Source organism: Vulpes vulpes, chromosome 4, assembly GCF_048418805.1.
Source record: "Vulpes vulpes isolate BD-2025 chromosome 4, VulVul3, whole genome shotgun sequence".
In the NCBI taxonomy this organism is placed as follows: Eukaryota; Metazoa; Chordata; class Mammalia; order Carnivora; family Canidae; genus Vulpes; species Vulpes vulpes.
The window spans coordinates 45,367,859-45,384,555 of NC_132783.1; the positions used below are offsets into that span (position 1 = coordinate 45,367,859).

Here is a 16,697-nt window from a genome sequence, read left to right on the forward strand (position 1 = left end):
TAATTGAATTCCAGTTTCAAAGTATTGTGGTTTGAAAATATGCAGGGGAGAATCCCAATATTTTGGTGTTGGTTGAAACCTGATTTGTAAACCAGCATGTGGTCTGTTCTGGAGAAAGTTCCATGTGCACTTGAGAAGAATGTATATTCAGTTCTGTTTGGATGGAAAGTTCTGTATATATCTTTGAAATCCATTTGGTCAAGTGTATCAATTAAAGCCCTTGTCTCTTTGATGATGCTCTCCTTAGAAGATCTGTCATTTGCAGAAAGTGCCATGTTGAAGTCTTCTACTATCAGTGTATTATTATTATCTAACATTTCTTTACTTTGGTTTTTAAATTGATTGATATACTTGGCAGCTCCTGCATTAGCGGAATAAATATCCATGATTGTTAGGTCTTTTTGTTGGATAGACCTTTTAAGTATGATATAGTGTCCCTCTTCATCTCTTACTACAGTTTTCTAGATATATTTTAATTTATCTGATATGAGGATTGCTACCCTAGCTCTCTTTTGAGGACCATTTGAATGGTAAATGGTTCTCTACTCCTTCATTTTCAGGCTGGAGGTGTCCTTAGGTCTAAAATGAGTCTCTTGTAGACAGCAAATAGATGGGTCTTGCTTTTTTATCCAGTCTGATACTCTGCATATGTTGATGGGATCATTCAGCCCATTCATGTTCATAGTAACTATTGAAAGATGAATTTAGTGTCATTGTATTACCTATTCAGTTCCTGTTTTTGTGGATTATTTCGTTGGGCTACCTCTTTCTTTGCAGGGTTCCCCTTAATATTTCTTGCAGAGCTGATGTGGTGGTCACATATTCTTCAGTTTCTGCCTAACTTGGAAGCTCTTTATCTCTCCTATTCTGAGTGACAGCCTTCCTGGATAAAGTATTCTTGGCTGCATGTTCTTCTCATTTAGTACCTTGTATATATCATACCAGCCCTTTCTGGCCTGCCAGGTCTCTGCGGAGAAGTCTGCTTTTGATCTGATATTTCTCCCATATAAGTTAAGAATCTCTTGTCTCTTGATCTTTTAAGAATTTTCTGTTCATCTTTGGAAGTTGCAAGTTTTGCTATTAAATGTCAACGTGTTGAACAGTTTTTAATTAATTTTTTTTTTTAGGCGGGGGCCTTCTCCATCTCTTGGATCTGAATGCCTGTTTCCCTCCCCATAGGGAAGTTTTCTGCTATGACTTTTCAAATATACTTTGTGATCATCTCTCCCTCTTGGCTTCTTCTGGAACCCCAATTATATGTAAATTCGTCCTTCTTAGGCTATCATTTATTTCCCTAAGCTTTTCCTCATGGTCTCTTAATTGTTTTTCTCTTTTTTCCTCAGCTTCCTTTCTTACAATCAACTTGTTCTTCTATGTCACCCACTCTCTCTTCCACCGCATTAACCCTAGGAGTTAGGATATCCAGTTTGGACTGAGTCTCATTTAGTTTATTTTTAATTTTGGCCAGATTAGATCTCAATTCTTCAGTAGCAAAGTCTCTAGAGTCCTTTATGCTTTTTTCCAGAGCACCAGTAGCTTTATAATTGTGCTTCTGAATTGGCTTTTGACATTGAATTGAAATCCATATTCTAGAACTCTGTGGCAGAGAGTACTGTTTCTGGTTCTTTCTTTTCTGGTGCATTCTTCCTTCTAGTCATTTTGTTCAGTACAGAGTGGTTGTGTTACTGGGCTGAGTCAAAAATATCAACCAGACCTAATAAAATCCACCCCCTGATTATTCTGAAAATGTCAGAGACCAGAAAATGATAAAGAAGATCAGAACAAAATAAAACAAAAGGACCACTAAAGTGAAAAACGAATTTAAAACAAAGTGGTAAAAAATAAAAGGCCAAAAACCCCAAAGAAGAAGAAAAAAGTAAAAGAAGAAAAGAAAAAAAAAGTAAAGAGGAAAAACAGAAAAAGGAAAAAAAGGAGGGGGGCGCTGAGGGATAGTGGTGGTGAAGAAGTGGTAGTGGAGAGAGGATGTTTTCTATCTGAGGGATCCTAGAGCGTGATCCTTTTGGTTTTGAGTGTATTTTGTTCTGTATGTTAGAAGATGCTCAATCCCAAATTTATATAAACCAGCAATACTTATAGAAGGCCCCAACATTGATCACCACAACATAAACAAGACATAAGAGGGGGGGCAGAATGGGAAGGAAGAGAGTATATAATTTCATAGAATGAACCAGCACAGTATTCCACTTGGTGTATGATGGTCATGTTTTAGAAGGCATTAGCTTCTGTCATTGTAGTCAGAACTAGACAAAGAAAACAAAAAACACAAAACAAAACCTATATCTCATATATCTCCCCAAATTAAATTGAGTACATTGAAGGGAATCCAGGACTCAAAAATATATCTAAGACATGTAATTGTAGAAATATGAAAGTCAAAAAGGAAAAACTTAAAAATGAAGAGCTGGTAAAATATTGTAGTTAAGGTGGGGAAAGAAAAAAAATGCTGGAAATGTTTAGTCTTATATAAAAATGAGTTGTAATGGAAAAAGGAAAAAAAGAGGGGGGATTCTCTAGTTCTCTATATTATTTTCCCTTGGTCCTGGAGCTTTCCAGGGCTGCTTGGTCAAGAACTTGCTCTTCCCTTGTACTTCCAGCTGTCTTCTCAGGGAGAGGTCTGCTGTGCTGATTCTTAGATGTCTGTGTCTGGGCTGAGATGACCCTCCCGTCACCAGGTGTGGGGCTCAGTATGAGCTGTTTCTTTTGGGAGGCCTTTGTTCCCCAGTGGCCCCACCTCTCCCAGGCACAGGATGAAACTAGGAGGAAAAACAACAATGGTGGTGCTAAATTTCCAGCTCTGGAGTTGAGCTCCCTGTGAGTAACTGAGGCAGTCTCCCAGTCTGCACTGGCCTAGATACTCCTGGGTCTGGCACAGGTGCACTGATCTGCACTGCTTAGGGGTGCCCAGTGGCAGGAGAGTTTTCACTGTCCTATGCCCTACTCACTTCTGCCTGTCCCAGAGGAATGCAGGATTGCAGCTTTGTCCATTTGGACACCATGGGATCTGGGGCCCTGTGCCACTGGACCCGCTCCTGGAGGCTGCCTCTCCCGCAGGGAATGGGGCATGGCTACCCCCATCTGGAGCCGGCCCACCTAACTGATTGGCTTCTCCCAAATATCCCGGAGGGCTGCAGCCCTTTGCTGTTATCAGACAGGAGTTTGTGGTGAGCTTTCCTCCCAGATGCCCCTCCTCTTATAGTGACTCTGGGAATCCTGAGGCCTCACTGCCCCTCCGTGGATTTTGTCTGATTTCCCTGCTATTGTTCCAAAGCCCTTTTCCATCAGGGAAAACTCTGGCACGGATTTTTAAAGTTCCCACTTCTCCAGGGCTGGGCTATCCTGTCCCAGAGTTTTATACTGCTCTGCTTTAGCATGGTGCTGCTCCCTCACTTTATTCTTTTTTATTTATTTTTTTCCACCTTCTACCTTGTTAGAAGCAAAAACTTTTCTCTCTGTAGCATTCCAGGTGTTCTCACTTTAAATCTCAGGTCGAATTTATAGGTGTTCAGGATGTTTTGAAAGTTATCTAGGTAAAGTTGTGGGATCAGGTGAGTTGAGGACCCCTACTCTTCTGCCACCTTGCCCCTCCTCCCAAATGTTATAAACTTGGACTATTTTCCTCCAGTGGTGTAGAATCCATGGGGTAGAAGGGAAATGAAGGCAGAGGCACGTCTTCAAGTATACTTTTTAAAATACATATTTGTCTTTTTGAAGCATGTCAATGTCCTATATATTCAAATAAAAATAAGTAGATAAGAATGAGAAGGCTTAAAATAAAAGCCCTAAACCTGAAAGTGGATGGAAACAAATATGCCATTATATTGTAAGTGAATACTTTTAACCATATTGAAGACGGACAGAAACATCCATGTTACGTCAGTATTTTACTACATCAGTCTTGGATAGGATAGAGTTGGAAGGGATAGTGAGTGCAAGAATTACAAATTAATTCTGAATTATTTTTAGGAAGTTGGTTTGTTATAATAGTATGGGTGAAGCAGTAAGAAACTATTTTAGGTGTGTTATCCTAAGCAAAAACGTCAATACTGTGAACCAGAGTTTTCACTTGGAAGAAGGTACATACAAATTTGGATTAGGAGAGATAAAAATGAACCTTGTATGATAGATTTGAATTGAAGGTTTGATGTGAACTCTTGACTTCCTAAAGTATATATGTATAGGTGTCTCCATGAGTATGTGTGTGTGTATAGATATGGGTATAGGTATGGATAGTTAGATATACAGATATATATCCTAGCTTGGTAAATAAGCCAAGAAATAAGGACTGGACAAAGTAGGTGGAAGATGAACCTGTAACATCTTGTTATGTCACAAAATAAGAAAACTCTCAAAAAAAAAAAAAAAAAGATGTCAGCACATCATAGGGACATATGAACCAACTTGAAAGGATCCCTACTGGTAAAAAAAATAGTGATCAATTATAAATGTCAAAACTGGCATTCATTTTTCTTTTTTTTAATAAATTAATTTTTTATTGGTGTGCAATTTGCCAACATACAGAATAACACCCAGTGCTCATCCCGTCAAGTGTCCCCCTCAGTGCCCGTCACCCATACACCCCCACCCCCCGCCCTCCTCCCCTTTCAACACCCCTAGTTTGTTTCCCAGAGTTAAGAGTCTTCCGTGTTCTGTCTCCCTTTCTGATATTTCCCACACATTTCTTCTCCCTTCCCTTATATTCCCTTTCACTATTATTTATATTCCCCAAATGAATGAGAACATACACTGTTTGTCCTTCTCCGAATGACTTACTTCACTCAGCATAATACCCTCCAGTTCCATCCACGTTGAGGCAAATGGTGGGTATTTGTTGTTTCTAATGGCTGAGGAATATTCCTTTGTATACATAAACCACATCTTCTTTATCCATTCATCTTTCGATGGACACCAAGGCTCCTTCCACAGTTTGGCTATTGTGGACATTGCTGCTAGAAACATTGGGGTGCAGGTGTCCCGGCGTTTCATTGCATCTGACTCTTTGGGGTAAATCCCCAAGAGTGCAATTGCTGGGTCGTAGGGCAGGTCTACTTTTAACTCTTTGAGGAACCTCCACCCAGTTTTCCAGAGTGGCTGCACCAGTTCACATTCCCACCAACAGTGTAAGAGGGTTCCCTTTTCTCCGCATCCCCTCTCCAACATTTGTGGTTTCCTGCCTTATTAATTTTCCCCATTCTCACTGGTGTGAGGTGGTATCTCATTGTGGTTTTGATTTGTATTTCCCTGATGGCAAGTGATGCAGAGCATTTTCTCATGTGCATGTTGGCCATGTCTATGTCTTCCTCTGTGACATTTCTCTTCATGTATTTTGCCCATTTCATGATTGGATTGTTTGTTTCTTTGGTGTTGAGTTTAAGAAGTTCTTTATAGATTTTGGCAACTAGCCCTTTATCTGATATGTCATTTGCAAATATCTTCTCCCATTCTGTAGGTTGTCTTTTAGTTTTGTTGACTGTATCCTTTTCTGTGCAAAAGCTTCTTATCTTGATGAAGTCCCAATAGTTCATTTTTGCTTTTGTTTCTTTTGCCTTCGTGGATGTATCTTGCAAGAAGTTACTGTGGCCAAGTTCAAAAAGGGTGTTGCCTGTGTTCTCCTCTAGGATTTTGACGGAATCTTGTCTCACATTTAGATCTTTCATCCATTTTGAGTTTATCTTTGTGTATGGTGAAAGAGAGTGGTCTAGTTTCATTCTTCTGCATGTGGATGTCCAATTTTCCCAACACCATTTATTGAAGAGACTGTCTTTCTTCCAATGGATAGTCTTTCCTCCTTTGTCGAATATTAGTTGACCATAAAGTTGAGGGTCCACTTCTGGGTTCTCTATTCTGTTCCATTGATCTGTGTGTCTGTTTTTGTGCCAGTACCACACTGTCTTGATGACCACAGCTTTGTAGTACAACCTGAAATCTGGCATTGTGATGCCCCCAGATATGGTTTTCTTTTTTAAAATCCCCCTGGCTATTCGGGGTCTTTTCTGATTCCACACAAATCTTAAAATAGTTTGTTCTTACTCTCTGAAGAAAGTCCATGGTATTTTGATAGGGATTGCATTAAACGTGTACATTGCCCTGGGTAACATTGACATTTTCACAATATTAATTCTGCCAATCCATGAGCATGGAATATTTTTCCATCTCTTTGTGTCTTCCTCAATTTCTTTCAGAAGTGTTCTATAGTTTTTAGGGTATAGATCCTTTACCTCTTTGGTTAGGTTTATTCCTAGGTATCTTATGCTTTTGGGTGCAATTGTAAATGGGATTGACTCCTTAATTTCTCTTTCTTCAGTCTCATTGTTAGTGTATAGAAATGCCATTGATTTCTGGGGATTGATTTTGTATCCTGCCACGCTACCAAATTGCTGTATGAGTTCTAGCAAACTTGGGGTGGAGGCTTTTGGCTTTTCTATGTAGAGTATCATGTCATTGGCGAAGAGGGAGAGTTTGACTTCTTCTTTGCCAATTTGAATGCCTTTAATGTCTGTTTGTTGTCTGATTGCTGAGGCTAGGACTTCCAGAACTATGTTGAACAACAGTGGTGAGAGTGGACATCCCTGTCTTGTTCCTGATCTTAGGGGAAAGGCTCCCAGTGCTTCCCCATTGAGAATGATATTTGCTGTAGGCTTTTCGTAGATGGCTTTTAAGATGTTGAGGAAAGTTCCCTCTATCCCAACACTCTGAAGAGTTTTGATCAGGAATGGATGCTGTATTTTGTCAAATGCTTTCTCTGCATCTAATGAGAGGATCATATGGTTCTTGTTTTTTCTCTTGCTGATATGATGAATCACATTGATTGTTTTACGAGTGTTTCTTTCTTCCTGTTTTTTTTTTAAAGATTTTATTTATTTATTTATGAGGGACAGGGAGAGAGAGAGAGAGGCAGAGAGGCAGACACAGGCAGAGGGAGAAGCAGTCTCCATGCAGGGAGCCTGACATGGGACTCAATCCCGGGTCTCCAGGATCACACTTTGGGCCGATGTTGGCACTAAACTGCTGAGCCACTTGGGCTGCCTGCATTCATAGTTTCATATGGATTATTAATTCATAAGTAGATATATAATGAAATGAATAATTGGGAGAGAAGAGAGGGCTCTTGCTTAAATGAAGAGGGAGTATTCAATTTTATAAAATTAAAATGACAATTGAGGTTCAAGAACATCATGTATCTCCACATATGATACTCTGAGAAAGCTACATCACCTATTTAGTATGCTGTCCAGAAATGCACAATGTGAGTGTAATCATGAGGAAGCATCAGAGAAGTCCCAACTAATGAAAGTTTTAGTATACAAAGGTAGGGTGCTATATTCTTCCAAAGTTACAGAATACAAAGGAAGGTTTAAGAAATGTTCTAATATTAAAGGAGGCTAAAAGCAATATCTGAACCTAGACTAGATTATATACTAAAGGGAGAAAATGCAACAAGGTGTTATTAGATCAACTGATAGATTTGGATATCTGAACCTAGACTAGATTATATACTAAAGGGAGAAAATGCAACAAGGTGTTATTAGATCAACTGATAGATTTGGAATGTGAATAGTTGATTATGTAAAAATATATCATTGGTACGTTTACTAAAGTTGGTAACTGTGCTTCAGGTATGTAAAAAAAATCCATACTTTTAGTAAATATACACCAAAGTATTTGAGGGTAAAAGGCCATAATATATATAACTTCCTATTAAATGGTTGTATATACATGCTGCATGTCTGTGTGTGTGTGCATATGTGTGCACATAGACACACTCAGGGAGATAGAGAGGAAGGAATGGACATAAAGAAAGAGACAGAAACAGTGTGGACAAATGAAAAAAGCAGATGATATGTTAGCAATGGGTGACTCTGGGTAAACATTATACATGTATTTTATGAATTATTTTTATTCATGCAATTTTTTTTGTAAATTTGAAATTGTTTTATTTTTACTTTTTTAAAGAGTTTATTTATTTATTCATGAGAGACACAGAGAGAAAGAGAGAGGCAGAGACACAGGCAGATGGAGAAGCAGGCTCTATGCAGGGAGTCCGATATGGGACTCGATCCCAGGACTCCAGGATCACGCCCTGGGTCAAAGGCAGGCACTAAATCACTGAGCCACCCAGGGATCCCCATAAATTTGAAATTAATACCAAATAAAAAGTTTCAAAATATATAATACTATATTTTATAAGAGTTCAGTTATACCTATAGATACATATATATTATATATTAAGCTAAATATAAATTTATAATAAACTTTTTGTGTTCATAATATAAGTTTAATATTATAAGCTAAACCAGATATGTATATCACTTAAATCTAAGATTTTTAAAGCCATTTAATGATATTGTTGAGTTAATTGAATATATATGTCATGGAACTTTGTCAATGTTTGAATTTTATTACATAGAAGAAACTATGTTAGACCATATAGTTTTTTATTTGTTATTTTAACTTGCAGAAAAATTTAAATGTGAAGATTATACATATGTTATTATCTAGAATCTCATCTTGAGATGATTTCCCCCTAATGTCTATTTGGTTTAGTAAAGTACATAATGCATTACTGTATTAATATATATATATATATATGATTTTACTAAAAGCTATATATTTTATGTTTTGATAGGTACAATATCTTAATTCATCTCTATTTTTTTACTTCATGAAGAAATAAACTCCAAATATTATATTGACTAAGAAGGCAGCTTTTAACTCATGAAATATCAAAATGTACTATGGTACATTTCTTATTGGCTTATTTTCCTGTTCTTTACCAGAGATTTGTACCTATGAAATCAATCACTCCAGCTCCTGGCACATATAATGAATCTCGAACTGCTTTTAATTCCTTGAAGAAAACACCAGGACTGAAAAGTACCCCTTTTGGTCAAAGTGCTTCTCGATTCACACAAGACTGTAGGACAGAGGAAATGCCAGGTTAGTAATTAATCCATATGTTTATATAGCTTAATATTCTTAACAAGATGGATGTACCAGAAAGCACAATTTTTTTTTGTTATACGATTTGTGTTGTTATTTTGAGTCACATTTTTAAAGTATTGACTATACACTAAACACAGATTAAAAATAATGTGCAATTTTAATAAGATTTCAATTTAACATGACATATCTTTAATGGTAATTTTCTGTTGTTTTCCTTTATTCAGTAAATTTCCTAATTTCTCTTTATGGTTGAACATATATATCAACTACATGGTTATTGCCAGTAATTTAACTTATGACATACACTTTTGTTAAAATTTTATTTTGGGGATATCCTAGAACATATTCTAGTATTCTCATGGGATATTCTAGTATACAGAATTAAGAGTCTAGCACAAAAATAACTTCTATAAACATTAATATATAGTTATGTGTTGCTGCATACCAAATTTAGTGGCTTAAAAACAGAGTTTTCTATTGTATCTTATTATTTTGTGGGATAGCTAGAAGGCAGAGCTCAGATGAGACTGTCATTCAGAGTGCATGCATAGCTTCAGCATTGCTGCCCCCAGGTAGCTGGTCTTTTAATTTGGTAGCTCAGGGCTCTATAGGATGTGGCAAGATGGTACAAGGCTTCTTATTTCCTAATGTCAGAAGTTCCACATTCTGTTAATCAGGTCACTCAGGGCAGCACATTTTGAACAGAAGAACTTGACACTTCATCTGTCAATGACATGGGTAGTAAAGAATTTGTGGCCATCTTTAATTTACTATAGACTACACTTTTCCCACAAAATATTTACAGTTGTCTTATATGCCTTCTCAAGGCCTTCAAGTTTCATGTAATATGGTATAATTTGAAGTTCAGGATCTTGTCATCTAAGTCCTGTATCTCTATAGGTGAGAATTCTTGAGTGTGATACTTTATTTACTTATTTATTTAAAAATATTTTATTTATTTATTCATGAGAGACACAAGGAGAGAGGCAGAGACATAGGCAGAGGGATAAGCAGGTTCCCTGCGGGGAACCCCATGTGGGACTTGATCCTGGGACTCCAGTATCACACCCTGAGCCAAAGGCAGATGTTCAACCCCTGAGCCACCCAGGCATCTTGGGTGTGGTACTTCAGATTAGCTTCTTGAGTATGATTTCCCTCTGTCAGAAGAGCTCTGAACTAAAGACACATTATCTGCCTTTCACATCTCAAAACACAGCAATAGGAAAAAGATAGAATAATCATACTAGATGCTTTTATTCAGAAAAGAGAAAACTGGAGGCCTGTAACAGTTATAGGCCCATAGCAATTATGAAATCCAACCAGGCAGTTTTTGTAATTTCCCCATTAGGACCCAGCTGAGCTCCCTGGGAATGACTTTCCAAGTTTTGTTTTGTTTTGTTTTACCTTTTGGGCTTTTGTTTCCATCTTTTGAATCATCCTTCCTTTTCTATAAGAAATAGGCTGTGTTTCTGGCTGTCTAACTTGCTTACACCAAGCCCCACCCCACATGCTCTGGCAGGACTGCCCTTCTCAGTCAAGCTTGCCTCAGTCCCAGCATGGCAGGCCCTTCCCCCAGAAGACCAGCACAAACCCCTGCCTACACCATATCTCCTACCCAGAGAGTTTTATAGGGCTTCAGTTCTGGCAGAATTGGTGTCAGGTCTCATTTTATAAGCAGACTAGAGTGCACCTAGTTAAAACTCACTACATTCAGTCGAGGGACCAAACACTGTCCATAGCAGACAAGGAGAGCCTCTACAGACAACTGGCCTGAAGAATAGAGCAACCAAAACACAACAGCAGACAGAGCACATGCAGCACACACCAGAGATATTCCTTGAAGCACCAGGCCCTGGGCACTAAATGACTTCTTCATAAGGCTCTTCCTTTCAGGAGCAGGAGACATAACTGGCTTTTCTAAGAAGACAGAGACTTAGACAAAATGCCAAGACAGAGGAATTTATTCCAAATGAAAGAACAAGATAAGGCTATGGCCAGGGATCTAAGCAAAACAGATACAAGTAACGTGCCTAATGGAGAATTTAAAGCAGCAATAATACTGGTACTCACTGGATTTGAGAAAAGAATGGAAGACATTAGGGGGACCTTTACCACTGAGATAAAAGAGTTAAAAAAGACTGAATCAGAAATGAGGAATATAATAAATGAGATTGAAAATGGGCTTGATGCAATTAATGGCAGGCCAGAAGAAGCAGAGGAATTAATTAGTGACCTAGAAGACAAAATAATGAAAAATAATGAAGCTGAACCAAAAGAGAGAAAGAATAATTATGGGACATGAAAGTAGACTTTGGGAATTCAGTGACTCCAATAGATATAATAACATTCACATTATAGAAGTCCCAGAAGAAAAAGAGAGAGAAAAGGGAACAGGAAATTTATTTCAGGAAATAATAGCAGAAAACTTCCCTAATCAGGGAAAGGAAACAGACATCCAGATCCATTAGGCACAGAGAACTCCCATCAAAATCAACAAAAGTAGGCCCACACCAAGACATATTGTAATTAAATTTACAAAATATAGCGATAAAGAAACTATCTTAAAAGCAGCAAGACAAAAGGAAGTCCTTAACTTACCAGGGAAGACCCATAAGGCTAGCTGGACATTTCTCAACAGAACCTTGTCAAGCCAGAAGGAAGTGGCATGATATATTCAAAGTGCTAAATGGTAAAAATCGCAGTCAGAGTACTCTATCCAGTAAGACTGTCATTCAGAATAGGAGAGATAAAGAGCTTCCCAGAGAAACAAAAACTAAAAGAGTTCATGACCACTACACCAAGAAATATTAAAGGGAACTTTATGAGTGCAAAAGAGAGACCAAAAGTGAGGAAGACAGTTAAGTATGACAGTGACAAAAGAAACAATGACAAAACAAGTAATAAAATGGCAATAAATACATATCTATCAATAATTACTTTGTGAATATAAGTGGACTAAATGCTCCAATCTAAGCTGTAGGGTGTCAGAATGGCTAAACAAACAAGAGCTATCTATATGCTACCTACAAGAAGCTCCTTTTAGATCAATGACAGCTGCATATTGAAAGTGAGGAGGTGGAGAAACATTTATCATGAAAATGGATGTCAAAAGAAAGCCAGAGTAGCAATACTTATGTGGATGAACTTTATGTATGTATGTATGTATGTATGTATGTATGTGAGAAGGAGAGAGCAAGAGTCAGCATGGGAGGAAGGGGGAGGGAGGGAGGGAGGGAGGGAGAGAGAGAGAGAGAGAGAGAGAGAGAGAGAAACTCAAGCAGATTCCAAGCTGATTACAGAGCTAGACTTTAGGCTTGATCTCACGACCCTGAAATCATGACCTGAGCTGAAGCCAGGAGTTGGATACTTGACTGACTGCACCACCTAGGTGCCCCCAAACTATATTTATTTTTATTTTTTAAAGATTATTTATTTATTCATGAGAGACACACAGAGAGAGGCAGAGACATAGACAGAGGGAGAAGCAGGCTCCCCATGGGGAGCCCTATGTGGAACTTGATCCCAGGACCCCAGGATCATGCCCTGAGCTGGAGGCAGATGCTCAACCACTGAGCCACCCAGGTGCCTCCCAAACTAGACTTTAAAATAAGGACTCAAAAAAGAAACAGAAAAGAGCATTATATAACCATAAAAGGGACAATCAAACAAGATATAGCAATTGTAAATATTTATGTACCCAACATGAGAGTACAATGACAATATATAAAACAATGACAAATATAAAGGAACTAATTGATAATAATATAATGGTAATGGGGGATTTTAATACCCTATTGACATTAATGGATAGATCATCTAAATAGAAAATAAATGAGGAAACAATGGTTTTGAATGACACAGTGGACCTGATGGACTTAACAGATATATACAGAACATTCCATCCTAGGACAGCAGAACATATATCTTTTCAAGTGTACATGGAAGATTCTCCAGAATAGGTCTCAAAACAGGTTCAACAAATACAAAATGATTAAAATTATACCATGCACCTTTTCTTACCACACTATGAAACTAGAAGTCAACCAGAAGAACAAATTTGGAAAGACCACAAATAAATGGAAGTTAAGCAACGTGCTACTGTAGGTTGAACGAATCAACCAGGAAATCAAAGAAGAAATTAAAAAATACATAGAAACAAATGAAAATAAAAACAAAATGGTGCAAAACCTTTGGGATGCATCAAAGGTGATCCTAAGAGGGAAGTATGTAGCAATACAGATCTACCTCAAGAAGCAAGAAAAAAATCTCAAAGAAATAAGCTGTGTTTGCAGTTGGAGCTTTCTCAGCCTGCTTCTTGCCTATGGAAGATTAGGCTCTATAGCCACTTTTCATTTTGCACTGTTGATGTCCCTTTCTTTCAAAATTTGTACAATTCCATATGAAAACTTTGTAGGTATCTTATTGTATTAGAATCAAATACCCTGGATAAAAGCCACACTCAAATGTACTTCTTAGGAAAACCCTTGTCTACTTTGGGTCATCTTTGGTAGTGCTGGTAGTTTCAATACTCCTAGATTCTTTTTTTAAAAATATTTTATTTATTTATTTATGAGACACACACACACACACACACACACACAGAGAGAGAGAGGGAGAGAGAGAGAGGCAGAGACATAGGCAGAGGGAGAAGCAAGCTCCTCGTGGGGAGCCTGATGTGGGACTGGATCCAGAACCCTGGTATCACACCCTGAGCCGAAGGCAGATGCTCAGCCACTGAGCCACCCAGGTGCCCCTCAATGCTCCTAGATTCTAAGGTCATTGACATATGGTCTTAAAATTCTTAGAAGCCTTTCCTTTAACTGAGAGATTCTATGACATACCATCTTAAATCTTTCTGAGTTCTTAACAAAGGTTCTTACAGCGAAACCCTGGATTTGGTCTTTGATCTCTCAAGGCCATTTCTTGCTTTGAGAGCTTTTTGCTATATGGAGAGATGCAATGAAAAAGAGTTTTACTTTCAGACCAGAAAATTTTGATTTCTTTTCATTTCTTATAAATTCCCCTTGAAAACAACAGTTTTAACTCATCTCTTTCTTTCCATACCTTTTTATACATCGATAAAAACAACTGGTTGGCACTTTTGATATTCAGCCTGGAAACTTTCTTAGCTAAAAACTACTTATTAAGTATTTTCTTCATTATCTCAAGCATTAGTTTTGTTAAAATCTCTGCCATTCTATTATACAAGCTATCTTTTCTCCAACCTCTGGTAACATTTCCTCTTGTCCTTTAAGCCATCATCTGTCCTCTTATGGCCCTGTTTCTGAGTTGTTCTAGCTTCTGAGCCATTGCTTAATCTCAAACCATTGCTGTAAGTTTTGTTATGGTAATTTGTTATGGTAAGTCTATTCTGGTACAAAATTATTTACTACTCATGCCATTGAGAAGTTGAGTCTTTTATTTTCCTTTCCAATCTTGGCTCCTCTGGTGTCTTTTTTGACCAGTAGCATGCAGTGGAAGTGATATTTTAGCCCTTCTTAGACAAAGTTATTCCAGGCCCAAATTGATTTCTAATGTTACTACATCAACTCTTCAATACTTTTTAGCATCGAGAATTAATTTTTCTTTTCTTTTCTTTTTTTCTCTTTTTCTTTCTTTCTTTCTTTCTTTCTTTCTTTCTTTCTTTCTTTCTTTCTTTCTTTCCTTTCTTCTGGTATAATTTACACAGAAAAAAATAATTTACACAGTAAAATAATTAATTTTAAGTATGTAGTTTGATGAGTTTTGGCAAATGTATGTAAGTCAGGTAACCACCACTACAATTAAATTTTGGAACATTTCCGTCATTTTAAAAATGCTCTCTCGGGATCCCTCGGTGGCGCAGCGGTTTGGCGCCTGCCTTTGGCCCAGGGTGCGATCCTGGAGACCTGGGATCGAATCCCACGTTGGGCTCCCGGTGCATGGAGCCTGCTTCTCCCTCTGCCTATGTCTCTGCTTCTCTCTCTCTCTCTCTGTGTGACTATCATAAAAATTAAAAAAAAAATGCTCTCTCATTCCCCTCTGCAGTTAATCTCCATCCACTCCAGGCTACTGTTTCTGCCACTATGATATTGCATTTTCTGGAACTTCATATAAATAGAATCATACATTAGTCTGGATTTTATCTATTTTCTTTCACTTGGCATCATGTTTTTGAGGATCATTCATGTTGTTGCATTTATATTTCCTTTTTATTGCTGAATAGTATTCTGTTGCATGGGTTTGGCACTTTTTTTTTTTTTTTTTTTTTTTTGGTTTGGCACATTTTAAAAAATTCACCAGCTGATGGACATTTGGATTGTTTTCATTTTTCTTGAGAAAATACCCAGGAGTAGAATTTTGGGCCATATACTAAGTATTTGTTTAACTTTATAAAAATTTGACAAATTATTTCTCTAATGTCATATCATTTTACATTCCTGCTTGCAGTATATGAGAGTTCTTTCTAAAAACAATTATTTAACTTAAGGTTACTTAGTTTTAAAAAATTAAAAGCATGTTTAATATGACATTCCTCATGATTTTAGGTCCTGGGTTTTATAATATCCTAAACAATACTATAATTGACAACGTTAGCAATACCTGCTTGAAGAAACAAAAGAAAAGTGCATTTGGTTCTTCTGTTCCTCGGACTCTCTTCCTGGTTCAGAAAGAAGCTTTTAGTGCTCCTGGTCCTGCTGATTATCAGGTAATTTGTGAATACCAAAATAATGTTCTTTATATATAATACCAAGACTTAGGACTTAAAAAATTTGCTTGTGACATATATGCCTCATTATTATAAGCCATACTACTATTATTATTTTTAAAGATTTTACTTATTTATGAGAGAGCGAGTGAGCACAGGGAGGAGCAGAGGGAGAGGGATAAGCAGACTCTGCATTGAGCGTGGAGCCCAATGTGCATCTCAGTGTCACAACCCTGCAGTCAACATGAGCTGAAACTAAGAATCAGATGCTTAAATGACTGAGCCACCCAGGTGCCTCAAGCCATACATTATTATTGAAATTATTTGTATGTGGTAATTTATGGCATAAGAATAAACATTAATTTGGTTTGCAACTATGTTTATAATTTCTTTTTAAAAGGTGGATCTTATTCTCTCTTTGAGGATCTTATATGTATTTCTTTAACTTCATTCTAAATTTGTTCTACTAAAATAAATAAATAAATAAATAAATAAATAAATAAATAAATAAATAAAATTCCTCCACTTTTTCTGAGAGTAATTTAGATTTCCTTAAAATGCTCTTTGTGGTTTTATAATTTTGTGTAGAAGTCTTACCCATTTTTATTAGATTTATTCCTTTTTTTTTAAAAAAGAAATTCTATTTATTCATGAAAGACCCACAGAGAAAACAGAGACATAGGCAGAGGGAGAAGCAGGCTCCCTATGGAGAGTCTGATGTGAAATTTGATCTGAGAACCTCAGGATCACAACCTGAGCCAAAGGCAGAAGTTAAACTGCTGAGCCACCCAAGCATCCCAGATTTATTCCTTTGTGTTTAGTATTTTGTGTTTTTTATTCTAATGGTATCTTTCAAATATTTTCATTGTTTAGCTTTCTGCTATTGGTATAAAGAAATATCATAGTCTTTAGTAAAAGATTTGTTTTACCAGTTACCTATACTTCTTGATAAATTAAGTGATTAATTCTACTAATTTATTAATAGTTTAAAAAAAATTTCTCAAGTACAGTTGTGCCACCTGTAAATGACAGTTTATATTTTTTCTCC

General features: G+C 37.1%; 1 protein-coding gene across 1 annotated transcript in view; it reads left to right on the forward strand.

Moving 5' to 3' along the window:
- STPG2 (sperm tail PG-rich repeat containing 2) overlaps nt 1-16,697 on the forward strand; it is a 537,574-nt gene that overhangs the window by 143,669 nt on the left and 377,208 nt on the right. The window contains exons 7-8 of the mRNA XM_072757274.1: nt 8,796-8,955; nt 15,489-15,649. Of these exons, the coding sequence (XP_072613375.1) occupies nt 8,796-8,955; nt 15,489-15,649 (321 nt within the window). The remainder of the gene's footprint in view (nt 1-8,795; nt 8,956-15,488; nt 15,650-16,697) is intronic.